This window comes from Musca domestica, unplaced genomic scaffold (assembly GCF_030504385.1).
Source record: "Musca domestica strain aabys unplaced genomic scaffold, Musca_domestica.polishedcontigs.V.1.1 12, whole genome shotgun sequence".
Taxonomy (NCBI): Eukaryota; Metazoa; Arthropoda; class Insecta; order Diptera; family Muscidae; genus Musca; species Musca domestica.
Window position 1 is genome coordinate 10,142,170 of NW_026712155.1, and position 19,997 is coordinate 10,162,166.

At 30.2% G+C, this 19,997-nt stretch overlaps 1 protein-coding gene across 1 annotated transcript in view; it reads right to left on the reverse strand.

Moving 5' to 3' along the window:
- The window catches only part of LOC101887652 (synaptogenesis protein syg-2-like), a 339,666-nt gene that overhangs the window by 15,296 nt on the left and 304,373 nt on the right, over positions 1–19,997 (reverse strand). The window contains exons 3-6 of the mRNA XM_059132308.1: positions 8,678–8,801; positions 5,927–6,050; positions 5,694–5,778; positions 1,263–1,373 (exon numbers count right to left, since the gene is read on the reverse strand). Of these exons, the coding sequence (XP_058988291.1) occupies positions 1,263–1,373; positions 5,694–5,778; positions 5,927–6,050; positions 8,678–8,801 (444 nt within the window). The remainder of the gene's footprint in view (positions 1–1,262; positions 1,374–5,693; positions 5,779–5,926; positions 6,051–8,677; positions 8,802–19,997) is intronic.

Genomic DNA, 19,997 nt, shown 5'->3' on the forward strand with positions numbered 1-19,997 from the left:
ATAAACAAAGGTAAAAAAATAGAATAGCTGGAGCTCTCCTATGGTCAATAGAAGAGCTGGAGCTCTCCTATGGTCTATAAAAGAGCTGGAGCTCTCCTATGGTCTATGGAAGAGCTGGAGCTCTCAATAGAAGAGCTGGAGCTCTTCTATGGTCAATAGAAGAGCTGGAGCTCTCCTATGGTCAATAGAAGAGCTGGAGCTCTCATATGGTCAATAGAAGAGCAGGAGCTCTCCTATGGTCTATAGAAGAGCTGGAGCTCTCCTATGGTCTATAGAAGAGCTGGAGCTCTCCTATGGTCTATAGAAGAGCTGGAGCTCTCCTATGGTCTATAGAAGAGCTGGAGCTCTCCTATGGTCTATAGAAGAGCTGGAGCTCTCCTATGGTCTATAGAAGAGCTGGAGCTCTCCTGTGGTCTATAAAAGAGCGGGAGCTCTCCTGTGGTCTATAGAAGAGCTGGAGCTCTTCTATGGTCTATAGAAGAGCTTGAGCTCTCCTATGTTCTATAAAAGAGTTGAAGATCTGCTATGGTCTATAGAAGAACTAAACCTCTCCTATGGTCTATAAAAGAGCTGAAGCTCTCCTATGGCCTATAGAAGAGCTAAACCTCTTCTATTGTCTTCAGAACTCTTCTATGTTCTATACAAGTTTTAAAACTCTTCTTATTATTCTAGAAGGGCTGAAGTTTTGAAGCTTTTAGTAGAGCTTCAGCTCTCCTATTATCTAGAGGAGATCTCCTATCATATGCAGCTTGAGCTCTGTTTTTTTTTTTTTTTAGGAAGATCTAGAGCCTTCCATATTTATACTAATTCTGCAAAGAAAACTTTTTTTTTTAATAAATATTTTTTTAAGTTCTTAAGATTTCGGTATCAAGGGTTCCCTTGAAGTACTTTGACCCGTTGAGATGTTAAGGATTATTTGATGTTTTCCGTATATGTTTATGTACACACACATAATTTCCCCATCTGGTTAATGGTCAATAAAATATTTGCCAAATTACTTGTGTCCAAGTTATGGCTTCCTTCATTAGCATTATCAAATGTCATAAACATAAATTTTATTATGGTCAACATATTGACAAGGCTCCCACAAATACACCCCGCATACCCCCCCACACAACAACAATTCAACCCCACAACACTTAATTAAGCCATAGGAAGCTAAACTAAAAAGAATTTCACATTTTATTGCTTCCAAAATAATTTCATGGCAACTCGAAAGTAATAAAAATAGCTGCAGGAAATACAAAAATTTCGAAACTTACCTTCCTGTACCACACAGGTCACTTCCAGATTGCCACCCTCCTCGTAGGGGCCAGCACGGGATTCGATGCGCATACGACGTTCATTGAATATCAGTGGTTGTTTGGGTGGCACTGTTCAAAGGGAGAGAGTGGGAGAGAGGGAGAGTAAAAACATTACAAAAACAAAATCAATTAACATAGCTTTCAAATATTTATTTTACAATTGCTAATCTAAGCGGCCATAATAAACCTCAAATTGAATGCCACAAATAAATAAAGTTTCTAGCCTAGATTTATTTGAAGTTTTTTGGGGGGTTTTTGTTTTTATTGCCGAGATTGTTTTTCTCTGGCATTTTACGAGGAATGTTTGCAACAACAGAAAAATTCCAAAAAAATGTTGGTTTAATTAAAAATGTGGCCTGCTGCAACAATGTTGTTGTAATAGTTGTCTATTTAAACGAGAAGTTTGTTTTGGTTGTTTTTTTGTTTCTTTTTTGATGTTAGGGCATTTAGTTTTAGTGGGCAAAAATGGCTTGCTAGGGTTGCCATCTCGTTTTTTTTTTTTAAATAAATAATTTTTTTCCGAAATTTACAAAATATGCCAATAAGAAAATATACAGTGTGCATATCTCGATTACCAGGATGCTATAGGCAAGGAATTTATGGAAAATATTGTGTGGCTCAAAGATGATCTAAGTTCATGTGGCAAATGTCCTGGGACGCAAGGATGGACTTCTAACATTTTTGTAAAAAAATATCAGTTTCAATAAAACAAAAAAGTTAAAAATATCCAAAATTCATTGAATACATTTCGACTTCTGTTGTGATTATTCAAATGATTTTCTCTCTAGGGAGTAGGTTCCGAAGGAATGGGCCAGTGTTGTTCATTTCATATCGGACCTAAAAAAATATGATAAATATTGTGACGTGCCAAGTTTGGACTATATCGACTACTTCGTTCACTTTATATGAAATATGTGATTATTTTTAGAAAATATTGAAATCTGCCTGAATTATCAGGTATAGTGGACCGCAGTGTTCCAATTGTACACTTCCTCTAATACAGATAAAAAATTCTGGTACGGGCATAATTACAAGATAATCAAACATTTATATTCAATTTTATGCGAAATCATAAATACCGATAAATTCCATATTCATCTCAGGTTTTTGGTTGAAATATTTGGATTTAGCAATTTGTAAAGAATGGCTGACTTGTTTCGCAAGTTATGACAATATATTGAAAATTGTGACCCATTGTGAGTGAGGTACCAGAGTGGGGTTCGCAGATGTTTTGTAGGTGTGAAATATGAAGAGAGTTGGATGATTATTTCTCTTTCCTTGAGCATTTTGTTTTTTTTTTTAATCTTGAACCTCTTTGGGAGAGGTACCAGAAGAAATGGTCCGATCTCTACCATCTTTATAACATATCTCGTTTTGATGTAAATATTGAGATGTACCAAGTCTGGAATGGAATCGGATGTTAATTTAGCTGTTTTTATGAGCTTCATGGATATTCAAAACTTTGAGCCATTGTGGGGGAGGTACCACAAGGAGTAGACCGATATATCCCAACTTTACAACTGATCTTGTGTTGGTAAAAATAATGGGATGTGTGAAATCCGAAGAGAACTTATGCTTATTTCAGATTTTATAAACGTTTTGGTTATTCAAAACTTTAAGCCATTGTGGGGGGGAGGTACCAGATGGAATGGTGCGATCTTTACCGTTTTTATGACAGATGCTGCGTTGATAGAAATATTCAGATGTACCATGTCTAAATGGAATCGGGTGTTAATTTCGCATCTTATACGCTTAATGGTTATTCAAAATTTCGATCTTTTGTGGAGGAGGTACTAGAAGGAGTGGACCGGTATATTCTACCTTTACACCAGACCTTGGGTTGATAAAATTATTGGGATGTGTGAAATTTGAAGACAATTGGACTCCTACATCACATTTTATAAGAGTTGTAATTATTCAAAATTTTTACCCATTTTGGGGGAGGTACTTAATGTAGTGGACCGATATTGTCCGATTGAAGACAATCGGACTCTTACATCACATTTATAATTATTCAAAATTTTTACCCTTTGTGGGGGAGGTACTTAATGTAGTGGACTGATATAGTCCATTTTCGCGCCTGACCTAGCACTGGCGCAAATATTAGGATTTGCAAAGGTTGATTAAAATCGGATTATTTTTTCTCTTTCTGTGCAAAAAATATATATATTTTTTAAATTTCGGCCTTTTGTGGGGGAGATACCAGAAGGAGTGGTCGGATTTATTCCATTTCCACACCAGACTGTGGTTTAATAAAAATATTGTGACAATCGGACTCTTACATCACATTTTCTAAGAGTTGTAATTATTCAAAATTTTTACCCTTTGTGGGGAGGTATTTAATGGAGTGGATCGATATAGTCCATTTTCGCACCTGACGTAGCACTGACACATATATTAGGATTTGCAAAGGTTGATTAAAATCGGATAATCTTTTCTCTTTCTGTGCAGAAAATATATTTTTTGAAAATTTCGACCTTTTGTGGGGAAGGTACCAGAAGGGGTGGTAGGATATATTCCATTTTCACACCAGACCGTGGGTTACTAAAAATATTGTGACAATCGGACTCTTACATCACATTTTATAAGAGTTGTAATTATTCAAAATGTTTACCCTTTGTGGGGGAGGTACTTAATGGAGTGGACCGATATAGTCCATTTTCGCACCTGACCTAGCGCCGACGCAAATATTACGATTTCCAAATGTTGATTAAAATCGGATTATTTTTTCCTTTCTGTGCAGAAAATATATTTTTTGAAAATATCGACCATTTGTGGGGGAGGCACCAGAAGGGATGGTAGGATATATTCCATCTTCACACCAGACCTTGGCTTAATAAGAATATTGTGATGTGTTTAATTTGAAAATAATCGGACTTCTGCATCACATTTTATACGAGTTGTCATTATTCAAATTTTCCCTTTGTGGGTGAGGTACTTAATGGACTGAACCGATATAGTCCATTTTCACACCTGGCCTAGCACCGACGCAAATATTAGGATTTCCAAATGTTGATTAAAATCGGATTATTTTTTCTCTTTCTGTGCAGAAAATATATTTTTTGAAAATTTCGACCATTTGTGGGGGAGGTACCAGAAGGAGTGGTCGGATATATTCCATTTCCACACCAGACGGTGGTTTAATAAAAATATTGTGTTGTGTTTAATTTGAAGACAATCGGACTTCTACATCACATTTGATACGAGTTGTCATTACTCAAAATTTTGACCATTTGTGGGGGAGGTTTGATGGAGTAGACAGATATTGTCCATTTTCGCACCTGACCTAGTACTTGCGCAAATATTAGGATTTGCAAAGGTTGATTAAAATCGGATTATCTTTTTACTTTCTGTGCAGAATATTGTGATGTGTTTAAATTGAAGACAATCGGACTTCTACATCACATTTTATAAGAATTGTAATTATTCAATATTTTGACCTTTGTGGGGGCGGTATTTGATGGAGTGGACCGATATTGTCCATTTTCACACCTGGCACTTACGCAAATAATAGGATTTGCAAAGTTATAGCAAGATCGGATAATACTTTCACGTTCTGTGCAGTAAAATATTTTCTTTGAAAATTTCGACTGTTTGGGGAGTGCCAGAAGGATTTCGCCGATATTGCCCATTTTCGAGCTTGATCTTAGTGCGATAATAATATTACGATGTACCAAGTTTTGGCCAAATCGCATACTCCCTTCGAGAGTTATCGTGTACACCATCCATCAGACATATAGGCAGACGGAGGGACTTCGCTAAATCGATTTCAAATGTCCTGAAAAGGATTTGGTCCAATGAGACCTAGGGCCTAAGACCATTATTTCGTTGATTTATTTTGCCGTTTCAAATGATATCTTTGTAGCCAAACGGCTGAGGGTATAAAAAGTCTGAGGTAGAACCTTATCGTGTATAAATGGTAGTTTTGTCAAACAATTTTAGGCTTTTATGTGTTTAGGAAAATTATATTGAAAATTTTGTTTATTTTCAAAATGTGGAATATTTTCTATATACTACGTGGAAAATTGGTATTTGAACCTGGAAGGATTAAGGTATATTTTCTTAAGATAGATGATAGATCATAAAGCTCTTCTATGATTATATTCCCGATAGCTCTTCTATGATATTTAAAATGTGCACATGGCAATACTACTAAGTTGCAGAAAACACATTTACACAATAGAACTATTTTTGGCATTTTTGTGGATTACATTTTTGTGATTCAACCAAAAAACAAACAAGAAAATCCGTTCCTTAAAAAAATCTAAAATAAACCCACTTTAATCTGAGGCCATCAAATGTTAGAAATTAGCAAACCTTCCATGGGAATTCTCACCAACTCCCCTCCCAAAATACCCCACAAATTATTGTACCGTGCATTGTACTTACCCACCACCTCCAGATTGACATTGCTATTTCGTGTTTGCGACAGCTTAAAATCCACTCTACACCGAAAATTGCCGGCGTCTTTCTCCTAAAAAAATTAACATTGATTTCGAAAGTAATGCATTTCCGTTGTAAACGCAAAAGAGAGGGAAAGAGAGTGAAGAAAAAGGAAAAGTTTTAATCAAATTATTTACTGTTAAAAAGAATTCCATTTAATTTTTGTTATTCTCAATTACCTTGACTGGACTCAGTGCCAACTCAGCTGGTTCACGATGGGTATGAAACACGGCACGACTTTCCAGCACCTCTTCGTCTCGCCAGTGGGATGGTGTCCCCGCATGGGCTCCTCTGGTGTCGTAACTAAGGAAATTGAAACGAAGAAAAATAATTATTGATATTTTGAAGCAAAAAATAATAAAATAAAAATATAATAATAATATAATAATAATAATAATAATATAATAATAATAATAATAATAATAATAATAATATAATAATAATAATAATAATAATAATAATAATAATAATAATAATAATAATAATAATAATAATAATAATAATAATAATAATAATAATAATAATAATAATAATAATAATAATAATAATAATAATAATAATATAATAATAATAATAATAATAATAATAATAATAATAATAATAATAATAATATAATAATAATATAATAATAATAATAATAATAATAATAATAATAATAATAATAGTAATAATAATAATAATAATACTAATAATAATAATAATAATAATAATAATAATAATAATAATAATAATAATAATAATAATAATAATAATAATAATAATAATAATAATAATAATAATAATAATAATATAATAATAATAATAATAATAATAATAATAATAATAGATAAATAAATCTTTCATATATATTGTAGCCATGAAAGCCCTTAAGAAACTAAGGATGGAGAAAAATTACCCTGGATTCTGTTAAAGAAAATCTATAATAACACTTAGGTTTCCGCCAGATTAGATTTCAAATTTTCACGACAGTGTCTTTGACTCATTTCCTTCAGCCATGTCATTTAAATTTCTTGGAACAATCAAAATAATTCCCCATACATTACTACAAAATCTAGAGATATATGTCTTACGTTCTTTGAAGATTGTAGAAAAATGATCCTCAAATCTTTCAACAAGCCTCGAAAATAACAAATCTTTCAAATTCTATAATAACCCTTAAATTTCAACAGGAATCATCTTCAAATGTCCTTGTAAGGAGTCCATAAAAATTTTAGATTGGATCACTTCAAGTCCTTCGTTTCCCTAAGGAATCCAGAGAAAAATAGCTTCGATTATATTGAGAAGCCAGAACTATTTGATTCCTTCGAGGATATGCGGCAGATGATCTTGGATTTCTTCAAGAATCCACAAAGACAATATTTTTTCCAAGGAACAACTCAAGGAACAACGACAAGACTTCTTAAATTTTTAGTGCAGGAAAAAAATCGAATTTTGCTTTGTAAACGTTCACAAAAAATTATTTTCAAATTCAATGTCAATTTTGAAAACTTTTTCGCTGCAACTATTTTAGTAGTGTTTTTCAAAAAATTTCAAAAAGCCCAAATTTATATCAGGCAACTTTTCTGGGTGAAATTCTTCGTTGGTAGGAAAGAAGATGGTAAGGGGAATTGAAAGAAAATAAATAAAAAATAATAAATAACTTTAAATACCCTCTACCATTTGGAACAAATTTGGACATTTTCAAAAAAATGTCAATTTTGAAAATTAAAATGAAAATTATTAAATAAATAATGTTTTTCAAAAACTTTCAGTAGCACGACTTTTCTGGCTGGAATTCTTCGTTGGTAGGAAAGGGGGGTAAGGGGAATTGAAAGAAAATAAGTAAAAAGCTATAAGTTCGGCCCTCCTTTGAATACCCTCCAACATTTGGAATGTATTTGGCAATTCTCAAAAACAATAAAATCCGTTTAAAATTCTGTTAATTTCTTAAAAATACCGAATTTTTTCGACAACGTGGACCTGCATAGGCAAGTATTGTCATAAGCCATTACAATACTCAAATACGAAATTTTATTTTGTGGGGTCTAAAATGTATATTTCGAGGTGTTAGAAACGGAATGACAAACTTAATATACCCTCCATACTATGTATGGTGGAGGGTATAACAAGAAAGCAAAGGCCGGGCTGGGCCGATCATGTCGCTTGCCATTATGGTCGCTTGCCATCACGCTAAATATTTTGCAAATATCTTCAAAAACAATAGGCTTCTATTCTGACCCTAACCCAACCCCCATTAAAAATTCTGTGAGGAAAATGGAAAAATGGAAATATGAAGACCAATCAAACTTATAATAATACCAACACGTAGTTTTGTGGGGTATAAAAATTAAATATTATTGACTTTGGAATTGGAAAAAAATTATTTAAAAATATACTGTTTAAGCCCAATAATAATTGAGAAAATAATTTAAAAATAAACGCGATAATTTTTGTAAAATATATTTTAAAAAAAATTCACAAAAATTGTCGTCTGGGTAATTCAAAAAGAATCTTTACAATTATAATTTTAACTCCTTTTAGGAAATAGTTTTAATCAGTACTCGAATACAAACTTGGGATCCCCTTAAAATCGAAGTCGTAAAAATAACCTATTTAGTAATTACTTTAATAATTTCGACAAGTTTATTTATCCTTATTTTTATATCCTTTATAATAATCCATTATATCCATCAAAATAAAATTGGAAAAATCTACGATTGCTGCAGAAATAAATTAAGAAAAACTAAGGATTAAAGTTTACTACCCTTATTCAATAAATATTTTAGTATTCCCCAATTTAGACTTGTACAATTGTAAGAATTATTTTCCTATATTTAAAGACCATGGGCTAACATTTGTTTATGGGGTATTTAAAATGTTTCTCTCAATTTTCTTTAAAATAGCAAAAATTTCAGTCAATAAAATTTTAAAAATACCATTTCAATATTTACCTGTAAATGGGTAAATTGTTTTTGTACCAAACAACCAAAAGTACTTTATCATCCGGTAAACTTGAGCCAACATCACATTTAATTTGAGCAGTGCTATTAACCAGGACACGTAATACTTCACCATCTGCAATAAAAAAGAGAAGAGAGGAAGAATGAAAATGAGAACGAACAAAATAACAGCAACAACAACACGTTTGAAAAAATAAATAAAATATATTGCCAAAAGAAATTATTGTTGAAAATTTTTAGAAGGCATGAAGGGGGGAACGGGGGAGGAAAATGGAGAACGAAATTGGAGTTAGGGGAATACTACAACAAGCAACTGAACACAAAGTACAAAAGATTTAGTATTTAGCTGCAATTTTATTTATGACTTTATTGCTTACAGCACAAATGTTGTAGTAACAACAACAAGGACAACAACAGGGGCAACAACACCCGATAACAAAAAAACAAAAAAAAAAAAAAAAAAAAAAAAAAAAAAAAAGTAGCAACACTTAGAAATATAAAAATATAAAAAATGCATAGAAACGGCAAAGAAATAAAGCTTTCTCTGATTTCATGCCGTGGGGACAGACAGTGGGACAAAATAAGATGGAATTAAAAAGTAAATGTTTAGAAGCAAATTTTTACAAATTCTCCATAATATTTAAAAAGCCAGTTAAGAAAGTCGTAAAGTTGGGCGGGGCCGACTTTATGATACCCTGCACCACTTTGCTAATTTAGTAGAGCTCCGCACCTATAATTATAGTTTAAAGTTCAAGGGAATATGCCGAAGCATTTGTATCTTTTAAATTCGGACTTCTATTGGTGCACAATTAATTTGAAATCGGATAAAGATATATATGGGAGCTATATCCAAATCAAAACCGATCTCGACAAAATTTGACAAAGATATTTCTGAGCTGTATTTGATATATTTCCCTGAATATCGTTGTTACGGAGTGCATATTACGGCTGTGGGTAACAATTATAACAAATCGGATGTACAATATATATGGGAGCTATAGCTATATCTGAACCGATCTTCACCAAATTTGACATACTAGCTTCTAGACTCAATCCGGTCGTATGTTCCAAAATCCATCCCATTTGGACAAATATAAGATGTTTGGTGCACAATAAAAAGTAAATCGGACGAAGTTATATATGGGAGCTATATCCAAATCTGAACTGATCTCGATAAAATTTAGCAAAGGTATTTCTGAGCTGTACTTGATATATTTCCCCAAATATTGTTGTTACAGGGTGCATTTTACGGCTGCGAATGACAAAACAAAACAAAACAAAACAAATCGGATGAACAATATATATGGGATCTATAGCTATATCTGAACCGATTTCGATTAAATTTGACATACTTATTTTCAGGCCTAACTTGGTTGTATGTGCAAAATTCTATACTATTCGGGCTGATATTACACGATTGGTGCACAATAAAAAGCAAACCGGACGAAGATACATATGGGAGCTATATCTAAATTTTGACCGATTATCTCCAATTTCAATAGGATTCGTCCTTGGGCCAAACAAATGTTGTTTCGAAAATTTCATAATAAATGCGACCTGCATTTTGTTCACAAGAATACATGGACAGAAAGACGGACGGACGGACAGACGGACTGAAGTGCATAAATCAACTCAGAAAGTGATTCTACGGAGATCCTCAAAAGTAACTATGGCTCTATCCCTCTTCCTTCTCCATGTTACAAATAAATGCACAAAGACATAATACCCTTACCACCTTACTGGTGTAGGGTATAAAAAGCTGTAAGTTCGGCCGCGCCGAACTTTGAATCCCTCCAAAATTTGAAACGAATTTGACAATTTTCAAAAAAATAAAATCTGTTCAAATCTTAAAAATACCGAATGTAGCCGTTATATTAGGGTATATTCGACGACGTGGACCTGCATAGTCAACTTTTGTCATAAGCCATTACAATATTCAAATGCGAAACTTGAAAAAAAATCGGTGAATAATATAGCTAAAATCATCAAAATACCGAATATAGGGAGGTCCCATTTTATAGGGGCTATACCAAAACGTAGATTTGCCAATTTTCTGTCATAGGCTATGGTGTCCATTACGAACTTCAAATACCAAATTTGAAACAATTCCGGTGAATAATGTAGCTAATATCATTAAAATACCGAAAATCGGGAGGTGCCGTTATATGAGGGCTATACGAAGGCATGGACCTGCAAGGACAATTTTCTGTCATAGACTGAAATATCCATTAGGAACTTCAAATACCAAATTTGAAACGATTCCGGTGAATACTATCTCTAAAATCATCATAATTCCGAATATCGTGGAGGTTTCGTTATAAGGGGGCTATGCGATGGCTTGAACCTTGACAGACAGTTTTCTGTCATAGGCTGAAATATCCATTACGAACTTCAAATACCAAGTTTGAAACAATTCCGTTGAATAATGTTGCTAAAATCAACAAAATAGCGAATATGGAGAGGTACCGTTATATGGGAGCTATACGAAGGGTTAAACCTGCACGGACAGTTTTCTGTCATAGAATATAGTATCTCTTACGAACTTCAAATACCAAATTTGAAACAATTCCGTTGAATAATGTATCTAAATTCAACAAAATACCGAATATCGGGAGTTGCCGTTATATGGGGGCTATACGAAAACGTGGACCTGCACCGACAATTTTCTGTCATAGGTTATAGTATTCATTACGAACTTCAAATACCAAATTTGAAAGATTGCTAGCAAATAATGTCGCTTAAATCACTAAAATACCGAAAATAGGGAGGTACCATTATTTCCGGCATACATTTGAATAAAATTTTAGCTAGAGAGTTTTCCACAAACGGACAGACGGACGGACATCGCTAAATCGACATAGAATTTTATGCTGATATTTTGTGGGGTTATAAAATGTATATTTCGAGGTGTTACAAACGGACAGAAACATTTATAATACCCTCCATATACCTTTATGTAGGTGCTGAAAAATTGGTATTGGTTCTAAATTAAATATCCTTAATAAAAATATTTCCCCAAGATTTTTGGCTACCATAAGCACCCTTTCAAACATTTTTTTTTTTATTATTTTTCTTAAAAAATCCTCTAGTCTGATATTTTTTTTCATCCCGTCCCACTGTCCATCCACAGATAAAACTCCATTACTCTTTCCCTAATGGTGCAAAATAACTAAAGCTTAACGGATAAATAAAATGGAAGAAAAAAAAAGTAATGGCAGCAAACTAAAAAAAGGAGAATTTCTTAAAAGCCAAAAGAAGAAGAAATCTACAATTCTCAGTGAACAAATAATGGTGTACAAAACAATTTCAATCAATTGATTTACCCAAAGAAATGAAAAAAAAAAAAAATAAATAAAATTGATACGAAGAAACAACAACAGCAACATAACCCAGTAATGGACGGCAGATAGAGACGGTAACACAAATAGACATGGCTGTAAGAAATAAAATATAAATCTATTTCTGGCAAGCCGAAGACGGACAGAAAAAAAGGAGAACACATGGACATCTATATAATAATAATTGCAAGGAATTGATTCAATTTGGAGCAAGAGCAATTTCGAACATCTTCAGGGGCAGTGGCGTGGATAAGGAATTTTGTGAAGGGGGCAATGGGTTACATACATCCCAACACCTTCCAAGAATTGAAAATTTGTCGATGAATGGAATTTTTTTAATTGTTGTGTTTTTTTCGCCTTCATGAAAATAACTTCCCCCCCCCCACAAAATTCCGCTAGTGACTCTGCGACTGCAAACTTTTCCCTCTCCCTTCAATTATCCTTTATTATTATTAAATATTAAGTGCATTACGTTTCTTTCCTTCGTTCCAAAATTTCAATGACGTTTTGCAGCAATATCGTAAATTAACAATATTGAACTGTCAATTGCGATTTGTTGGCAAGAAATCCAGGGTGGCCAAGGGTGTCGGTTTTGGGCTAATCATAATTAATTATGGAAAATGGATTAAGGATGTGCTTCCAGGTGAAAGAAAACATTTGTTTTTTTTTTTTGAAAATTTGACAAATTTATTTATAAACAAGTAAAAGAGCAGCAAAGTTCGATCAGAAGGAATTTCAAAAATTCCAAAAAAAAAAAAAAAAAATCCGTCGAAAAATACCACTCAAATGAAAACCTCTGTATGAGGGCTATACGAGGACGTGGTGATGAATAAGTAATTTTTTGTCACAGCTTGTAGTGCCCTTTACGAACTTCAAATACGAAATATGACGCAATTCCGGTGAATAATGTCGTGCAAAATCCTGGAAATACATAATATCTCGGGGTAGCGTTATATGGGTGCTATACTAAAACATAGATCTATATAGACATTACTCAGAGGGAACTCCTTGTGTGGATTTTCGGACTATTGCATTGAAAAATGTGGCTAAAATCATCAAAATACAGAAAATCGGGGGCACCATTGTATGGAGGCAATACGATATCGTGGACCTATATAGAAAATTCTCTTTCGGGGAGAAAATTACTCACAGAGAACACATTGTGTAGAATTTCAGACAATTCCATTAAAAAATGTTGCTAAAATCATAAAAATAACGAATTTCAGGAGGTACAGTTATATGGGCGATATACGATATCGGGGACCTATAGAGACAATTCTTTTTCAGGAGGTAAAGTAGTCACGAAGAACTCGTTGTGTAGAATTTCAGACAATTCCATTGAACAATACCGAATATCGGCATTATCGTTATATGGGGGATATACGATATCGTAGACCGATATAGTGAATTTTCGAACTTGAACTGCCTGCAGGTGCAAAATTGAAGCTTCCCATCCTTTTTCATTTTGACTCTAGCGTTATTATAAAAGGCGAACGGACGGACGGACGGAAAGGGCTAAATCATCTTAGAATTTTACGCTGATGAAGAATACATGTGCTGGCTGTAAAATTATTATTTCGGTGAGTTACAAAGGAACTTGACCTTCCTGCAGGTGCAAGTAATAAACCCTCCCTACTATGTATGGTGGAGGGTGAAAAAAATCGGGAGGCCTCCTGACATCTAAAATAGTTGTATACCCTCCACAACAGTAGAGAGGCTATATTATGGTTGCCATCCCGTTTTTAGCAAGAGAACAATATAAAATTCTATATCACTTTTGCATTGTCTATCCGTCTGTCTTCCCATTTGCGGTAATCACTCTAGCTTCCGAACTAAATTAAGTAGATTGTTGAATATTGCCCAGATGTGTTTTAGGTCTTTTGATATATAGGTCATGGGCCTCGTAAAACTGTACAGGCAAATTTAAGTTTTTTTTTGGGCACTTTGCTGTAAATTAGCAGTATGTGTTGTCAGTATGTTGGAAATATCCCTGTAGAGAACTTTACATATAGGTCCAAGTTTAAGTAAAGGCCCCATATACCAGTGTGGTATTTTCATTAATTTTTCAACAGAAATGTCTGAAACTTTGTATTTGGATTTCGTAATAGGCACCACCTTCTCTGGCTGATAATTGGCTGTATAGGTCCAGGATTAAGTGTAGGCCAGGTCTAGATATTTCTACGTTTCTCGTCTAAATATGGGCAAAATAAATATCAGTTAATGTGAACCATTTTAGACAAAGCAGTCCATGATAGGTTTCCAAAATCCTCTGCTTAAAAGTAAAAAAAAATTCTATGTAGGTCTACGGAACACTTAACATCTATCAAATAGAGAATTCTTAATATTTGCTGTAAAAAAAACCCAGATTGGCGACCAATGAGGGGCTGATTTGCAGTCCATGATAGGTTTCCAAAATCCTCTGCTTAAAAGTGAAAAAAAAAATCTCTAGGTTGGTCCACAGAAAGCTTTACGATTTTCATATATAGATTTCTTAATATTTGATGTTAAAAAACCCACATTGGCGCCCAATGCGTGGCTGAATTTCAGTCGTTATTTAAGTAATTATGGATAAGTACAATACAAACTTCGTATAAAATCACTTTCATATTCGTATTCTGAATATTTGCTACACACAAACCCCAAAACAACAGTGGCGCCCAACGCGGGTCCAAATTATGGTCATTAAAAGCTATATATTAATGTAGATGAGGAGCAAACAACCCTGAGATATAAAAAATAAATAAAACTTATGCCGATGAATCTATATTAAAAAATAGTGGCGCCCGACGAGGGGCTATATTCTAGTCATTACAAAGTTATTATAAATATCAACTGTTGTCCGATGGTATATTTTTTTCCTGGTGTATACCAAAAAAAACCAAAACTGAAGCCGATGCATCCAAATCTAAATATATATTTATATAGTGGCGCCCATTTTGGGGCTTTATTCTAGTCAGTACAAGGTAATTATACATTTGAACTATTATGCAATGGTCTATTTCCTATATATTATGGATTTTTGCAGCAAACAAGCACCAAAACAACCGTGGCGCCCAACGTCGTTATATCCAAAAAGATGAGCACAAAAATCCTGGTGTATACCAAAAAAGCCAAAACTTAAACCGATTTAAAATGTAGTGGCGCCCAACGAGGGACTGTATTCTAGTTATTACAAAGTGATTATACGAGTACATATAAATTAGAGTGTGGTGGTCTATTTTCTTCAAATTATGTATATTTTCTACAAATAACCCATAGAACAACAGTGGCGACCAACTGAAATCATTAAAAACGTATATTTAAATATGGATAAGCACAAAAATCCTGGGGTATTCCAAAAAAAAACGAAACTTAAGCCGATGAATCCAATTTCAAATATAGAAAAAATAGTGGCGCCCGAGTACATATGAAATGGAGTGCGATGGTCTATTTTTTTTAAATTATGTCTATTATTATTATTATTATTATTATTATTATTATTATTATTATTATTATTATTATGATTATTATTATTATTTATTATTATTATCATTATTATTATTATATTATCATTATTATTATTATTATTATTATTATTATTATTATTATTATTATTATTATTATTATTATTATTATTATATTAGTATTATTATTATTATATTATTATTATTATTATTATTATTATTATTATTATTATTATTATTATTATTATTATTATTATTATTATTATTTATTATTAATATTATTATTATTATTATTATTATTATTATTATTATTATTATTATTATTATTATTATTATTATTATTATTATTATTAGTATTATTATTATTATTATTATTATTATTCTTATTGTCATTATTATTATTATTATTATTATTATTATATTATTATTATTATTAATTATTATTATTATTATTATTATTATTATTATTATTATTATTATTATTATTATTATTATTATTATATTATTATTATTATTAATTTTATTATTATATTATTATTATTATTATTATTAATTTTATTATTATTATTGTTGTTGCAAAATGGTCAGGCTTATCCCTTTATTGTTGTTTTTATAAAAACAACGTTTGTTTATCAGTTTTTATATAATTCTTTGGTTCCTCTCTATTGAGCTTACGATCTCGTCACTTGGTAAAAAAATGTTTTTTTGTCATAGAAGTTATTTTTAAAATAACTTCTGGGGAGAATATCCCAGACAAAAACAAGGGAACTGATGAGGATTGGTGGCTCTTTCCGAAACCTAGGTACTCCCTGCCTTACCCCCTGGTAAACATTACCATCGTTCTCCACTGATAAACAAACGTTGTTTTTATAAAAACAACAATAAAGGGATAAGCCTGACCATTTTGCAACAACAAAATACTACGGTATCCCGAACAAACAAGCCACACTGTTTTATTATTATTATTATTATTATTATTATTATTATTATTATTATTATTATTATTATTATTATTATTATTATTATTATTATTATTATTATTATTATTATTATTATTTTTATTATTTATATTATCATTATTATTATTATTACTATTATTATTATTATTATTATTATTATTATTATTATTATTATTATTATTATTATTATTATTATTATTATTATTATATTATTATTATTATTATTATTATTATTATTATTATTATTATTATTATTATTTTATTATTTATGTTATCATTATTATTATTACTATTATTATTATTATTATTATATTATTATTATTATTATTATTATTATATTATTATTAATTATTATATTATTATATATTATTATTATTATATTATTATTATTATTATTATTATATGTATTATTATTATTATTATTATTATTAATTATTATTATTATTATTATTTTATTATTATTATTATTATTATTATTATTATTATTATTATTATTATTATTATTATATTATTATTATTATTATTATTATTATTATTATTAATTATTATTATTATTATTATTATTATTATTATTATTATTATTATTATATTTATTATTATATATTATTATTATTTATTATTATTATTATTATTATTATTACTATTATATTATTATTATTATTATTATTATTATTATTATTATTATTATTATTATTATATTATTATTATTATTAGTATTATTATTTATTATTATTATTATTATTATTATTATTATTATTATATATTATTATTATTATTATTATTATTGTTATTGTATAGTTATTATTATTATTATTATTATTATTATTATTATTGATTATTATTATTATATTATTATTATTATTATTATTATTATTATTATTATTATTATTATTATTATTATTATTATTATTATTATTATTATTATTATTATTATTATTAGTATATTATTAGTATTAATTATTATTATATTATTATTATTATTATTATTATTATTATTATTATTATTAGTTATATTATTATTATTATTATTATTATTATTATTATTATTATTATTATTAGTATTATTATATATTATTATTATTATTAGTATTATTATTATTATTATTATTATTATTATTATTATTATTATTATTATTATTATTATTATTAGTATTATTATTATTATTATTATTATTTATTATTATTATTATTATTATTATTTATTATTATTATTATTATTATTATTATTATTATTATTATATTATTATTATTATTATTATTATTATTATTATTATTATTATTATTTTATTATTATTATTATTATTATTATTATTTATTATTATTATTATTATTAGTATTATTATATTATTATTATTATTATTATTATTATTATTATTATTATTATTATTATTATTATGTATTATTATATATTATTATTATTATTATTATATTATTATATTATTATTATATTATTATTATTTTATTATATTATTATTATATTATTATTATATTATTATTATTATTATTATATTATTATTATTATTATTATTATTATTATTTTATTATTATTATTATTATTATTATTATTATTATTATTATTGTTATTATTATTATTATTATTATTATTATTATTATTATTATTATTATTATTATTATTATTATTATTATTATTATTATTATTATTATTATTATTATTATTATTATTATTATTATTATTATTATTGCTGCAAACAAGCCGTAAAACAACAGTGGCGCCCAACGTGGGACCAAACTGAAATCTGTAATAAAATATATATCAATGTGGATGAGCACAAAAATTTAGGGGCATTCCAAAAAAATCAAACCCTAAGCCGATGAAACCAAATAAAAATATAGTGGCGCCCAACGCTGGGTTCTAGTCATTTCAAGAGATTATACATACGAGCTGGGGTGCGGTGGTCTATTTTTTTTTTCTCAAAGCAAAAAAGCCGTAAAACAAGAGTGGCACCCAACGTGGGACCAAACTAAAATAAATAATAATATATATTTCAATATGGATGAGCAAAAAAATCTTGGAGTATTCCAAAAAAAAAAAATCAAAATATAAGCCGACGGAACCAAATACAAAATAGTGGCGCCCAACGCTTGACTGTATTCTAGAATTTTTTAAGAGATTATACATATGGCCTGGGGTGCAATGGTCTATTTTATTCAAATTTGCTGCAAACAAGCCGTAAAGCAGCAATGGCGCCCAACGCGGTGTCGAATTGATAACATTAAAAATCATATATCAATATGGATGGGCAGAAAATTCTGGAGTATTCCAAAACAAAAAAAAAAAAAAATCAAAATCATGCCGATACATCCTAATTAAAACATAGTGGTGCCCAACGCGGAACTGTATTGTAGTCATTACAAAGGGCTTTTACACATGGACTATCCTACGATTGTTTCCGTTTTATAAAATTTTCGTCCATATTATTCGCATCTGGGATGTAATACACTTTCCTCCATTTCTCTTATTCAATATTGATTTCGAGAAAAATTCCAAAACTATTTACTAAAAGTTTACAACACTTTTCAATAAAAAGCCAAAGTTTTATATTTGTTCTGTGAAAATTGAGAAAGCGAGAGAGAGTTTTGAAAACCGCATACAAGTCCTCATTGTTGTGAACAGAAATTTTCTCCCCAAAACTTCTATGATATTTGTCCTGCTCCACAACGAGCCAGCAACCAGCAATACTGACGCGACATTGTTGTCCAGTGACAGCAGCAGCAGTAGCAGTTTAGCTGTGATGACGATGGTGTCGGTGTTGTTGGTGAAAATTGTGATTGTGGTCCGTTCGATGCTTTCGTTTTGGATAGTTGGACACTGACGAGCGATAAAATTCCGGGACTGATTGTCCATGAAAGTTATGTGTGGAAAACTTTGAATTTTCCACTTCAGTTTCATGGTGACTGGTCAACGAAATGAGAGTGTTGTGTATTGAAGTGGCGTGGCAGTTTTGTAGCCATGATTTGGGAGAGAGTGAATGAGAAAGGGAAGGGGGGATGGGGAAAGGGAGAGTGTAACATAGTGTCTGTTGCAACCAATAAATTTGTGGTATTTTATGGTTAAGCATGATGAAAGACAAATTGTTGCAATCTTAACCAAATTTGCAGTATAAATATCGGCAGCAACAACAACATGGCTTCGTATTCCATACATACATACATACATACATACAACATACAAATATATGTACATAAATGTACATAAGTGTGTTGGTGGTGTAGTAGATGTATGCATGGGTTCTTTATTATGTTCTATTGAAACATTTGTGGTACTTTTGTTTAAGTTTTGAAATTGGGCTTCAAATATATTTCAATATATTTAAGAATATTCAAAAGTGACTAATCCGAAAGAGTGTTGACCACAAAATTTACTCTTAAAAAATGACATATTAGAATGAAATATGCTAATAACAAAGTTTTGCGATATTAAATGGCCAATATGAGTAAAACGTCAAAAAATACTAGAAATCGAGGTTTTACCCTTTTCCAAGCTCTATATTAAGTCTTGGAAAAAATATCGCAAAATATTGGGGTGTCTCTGCATTTGGCTATAGCAGAC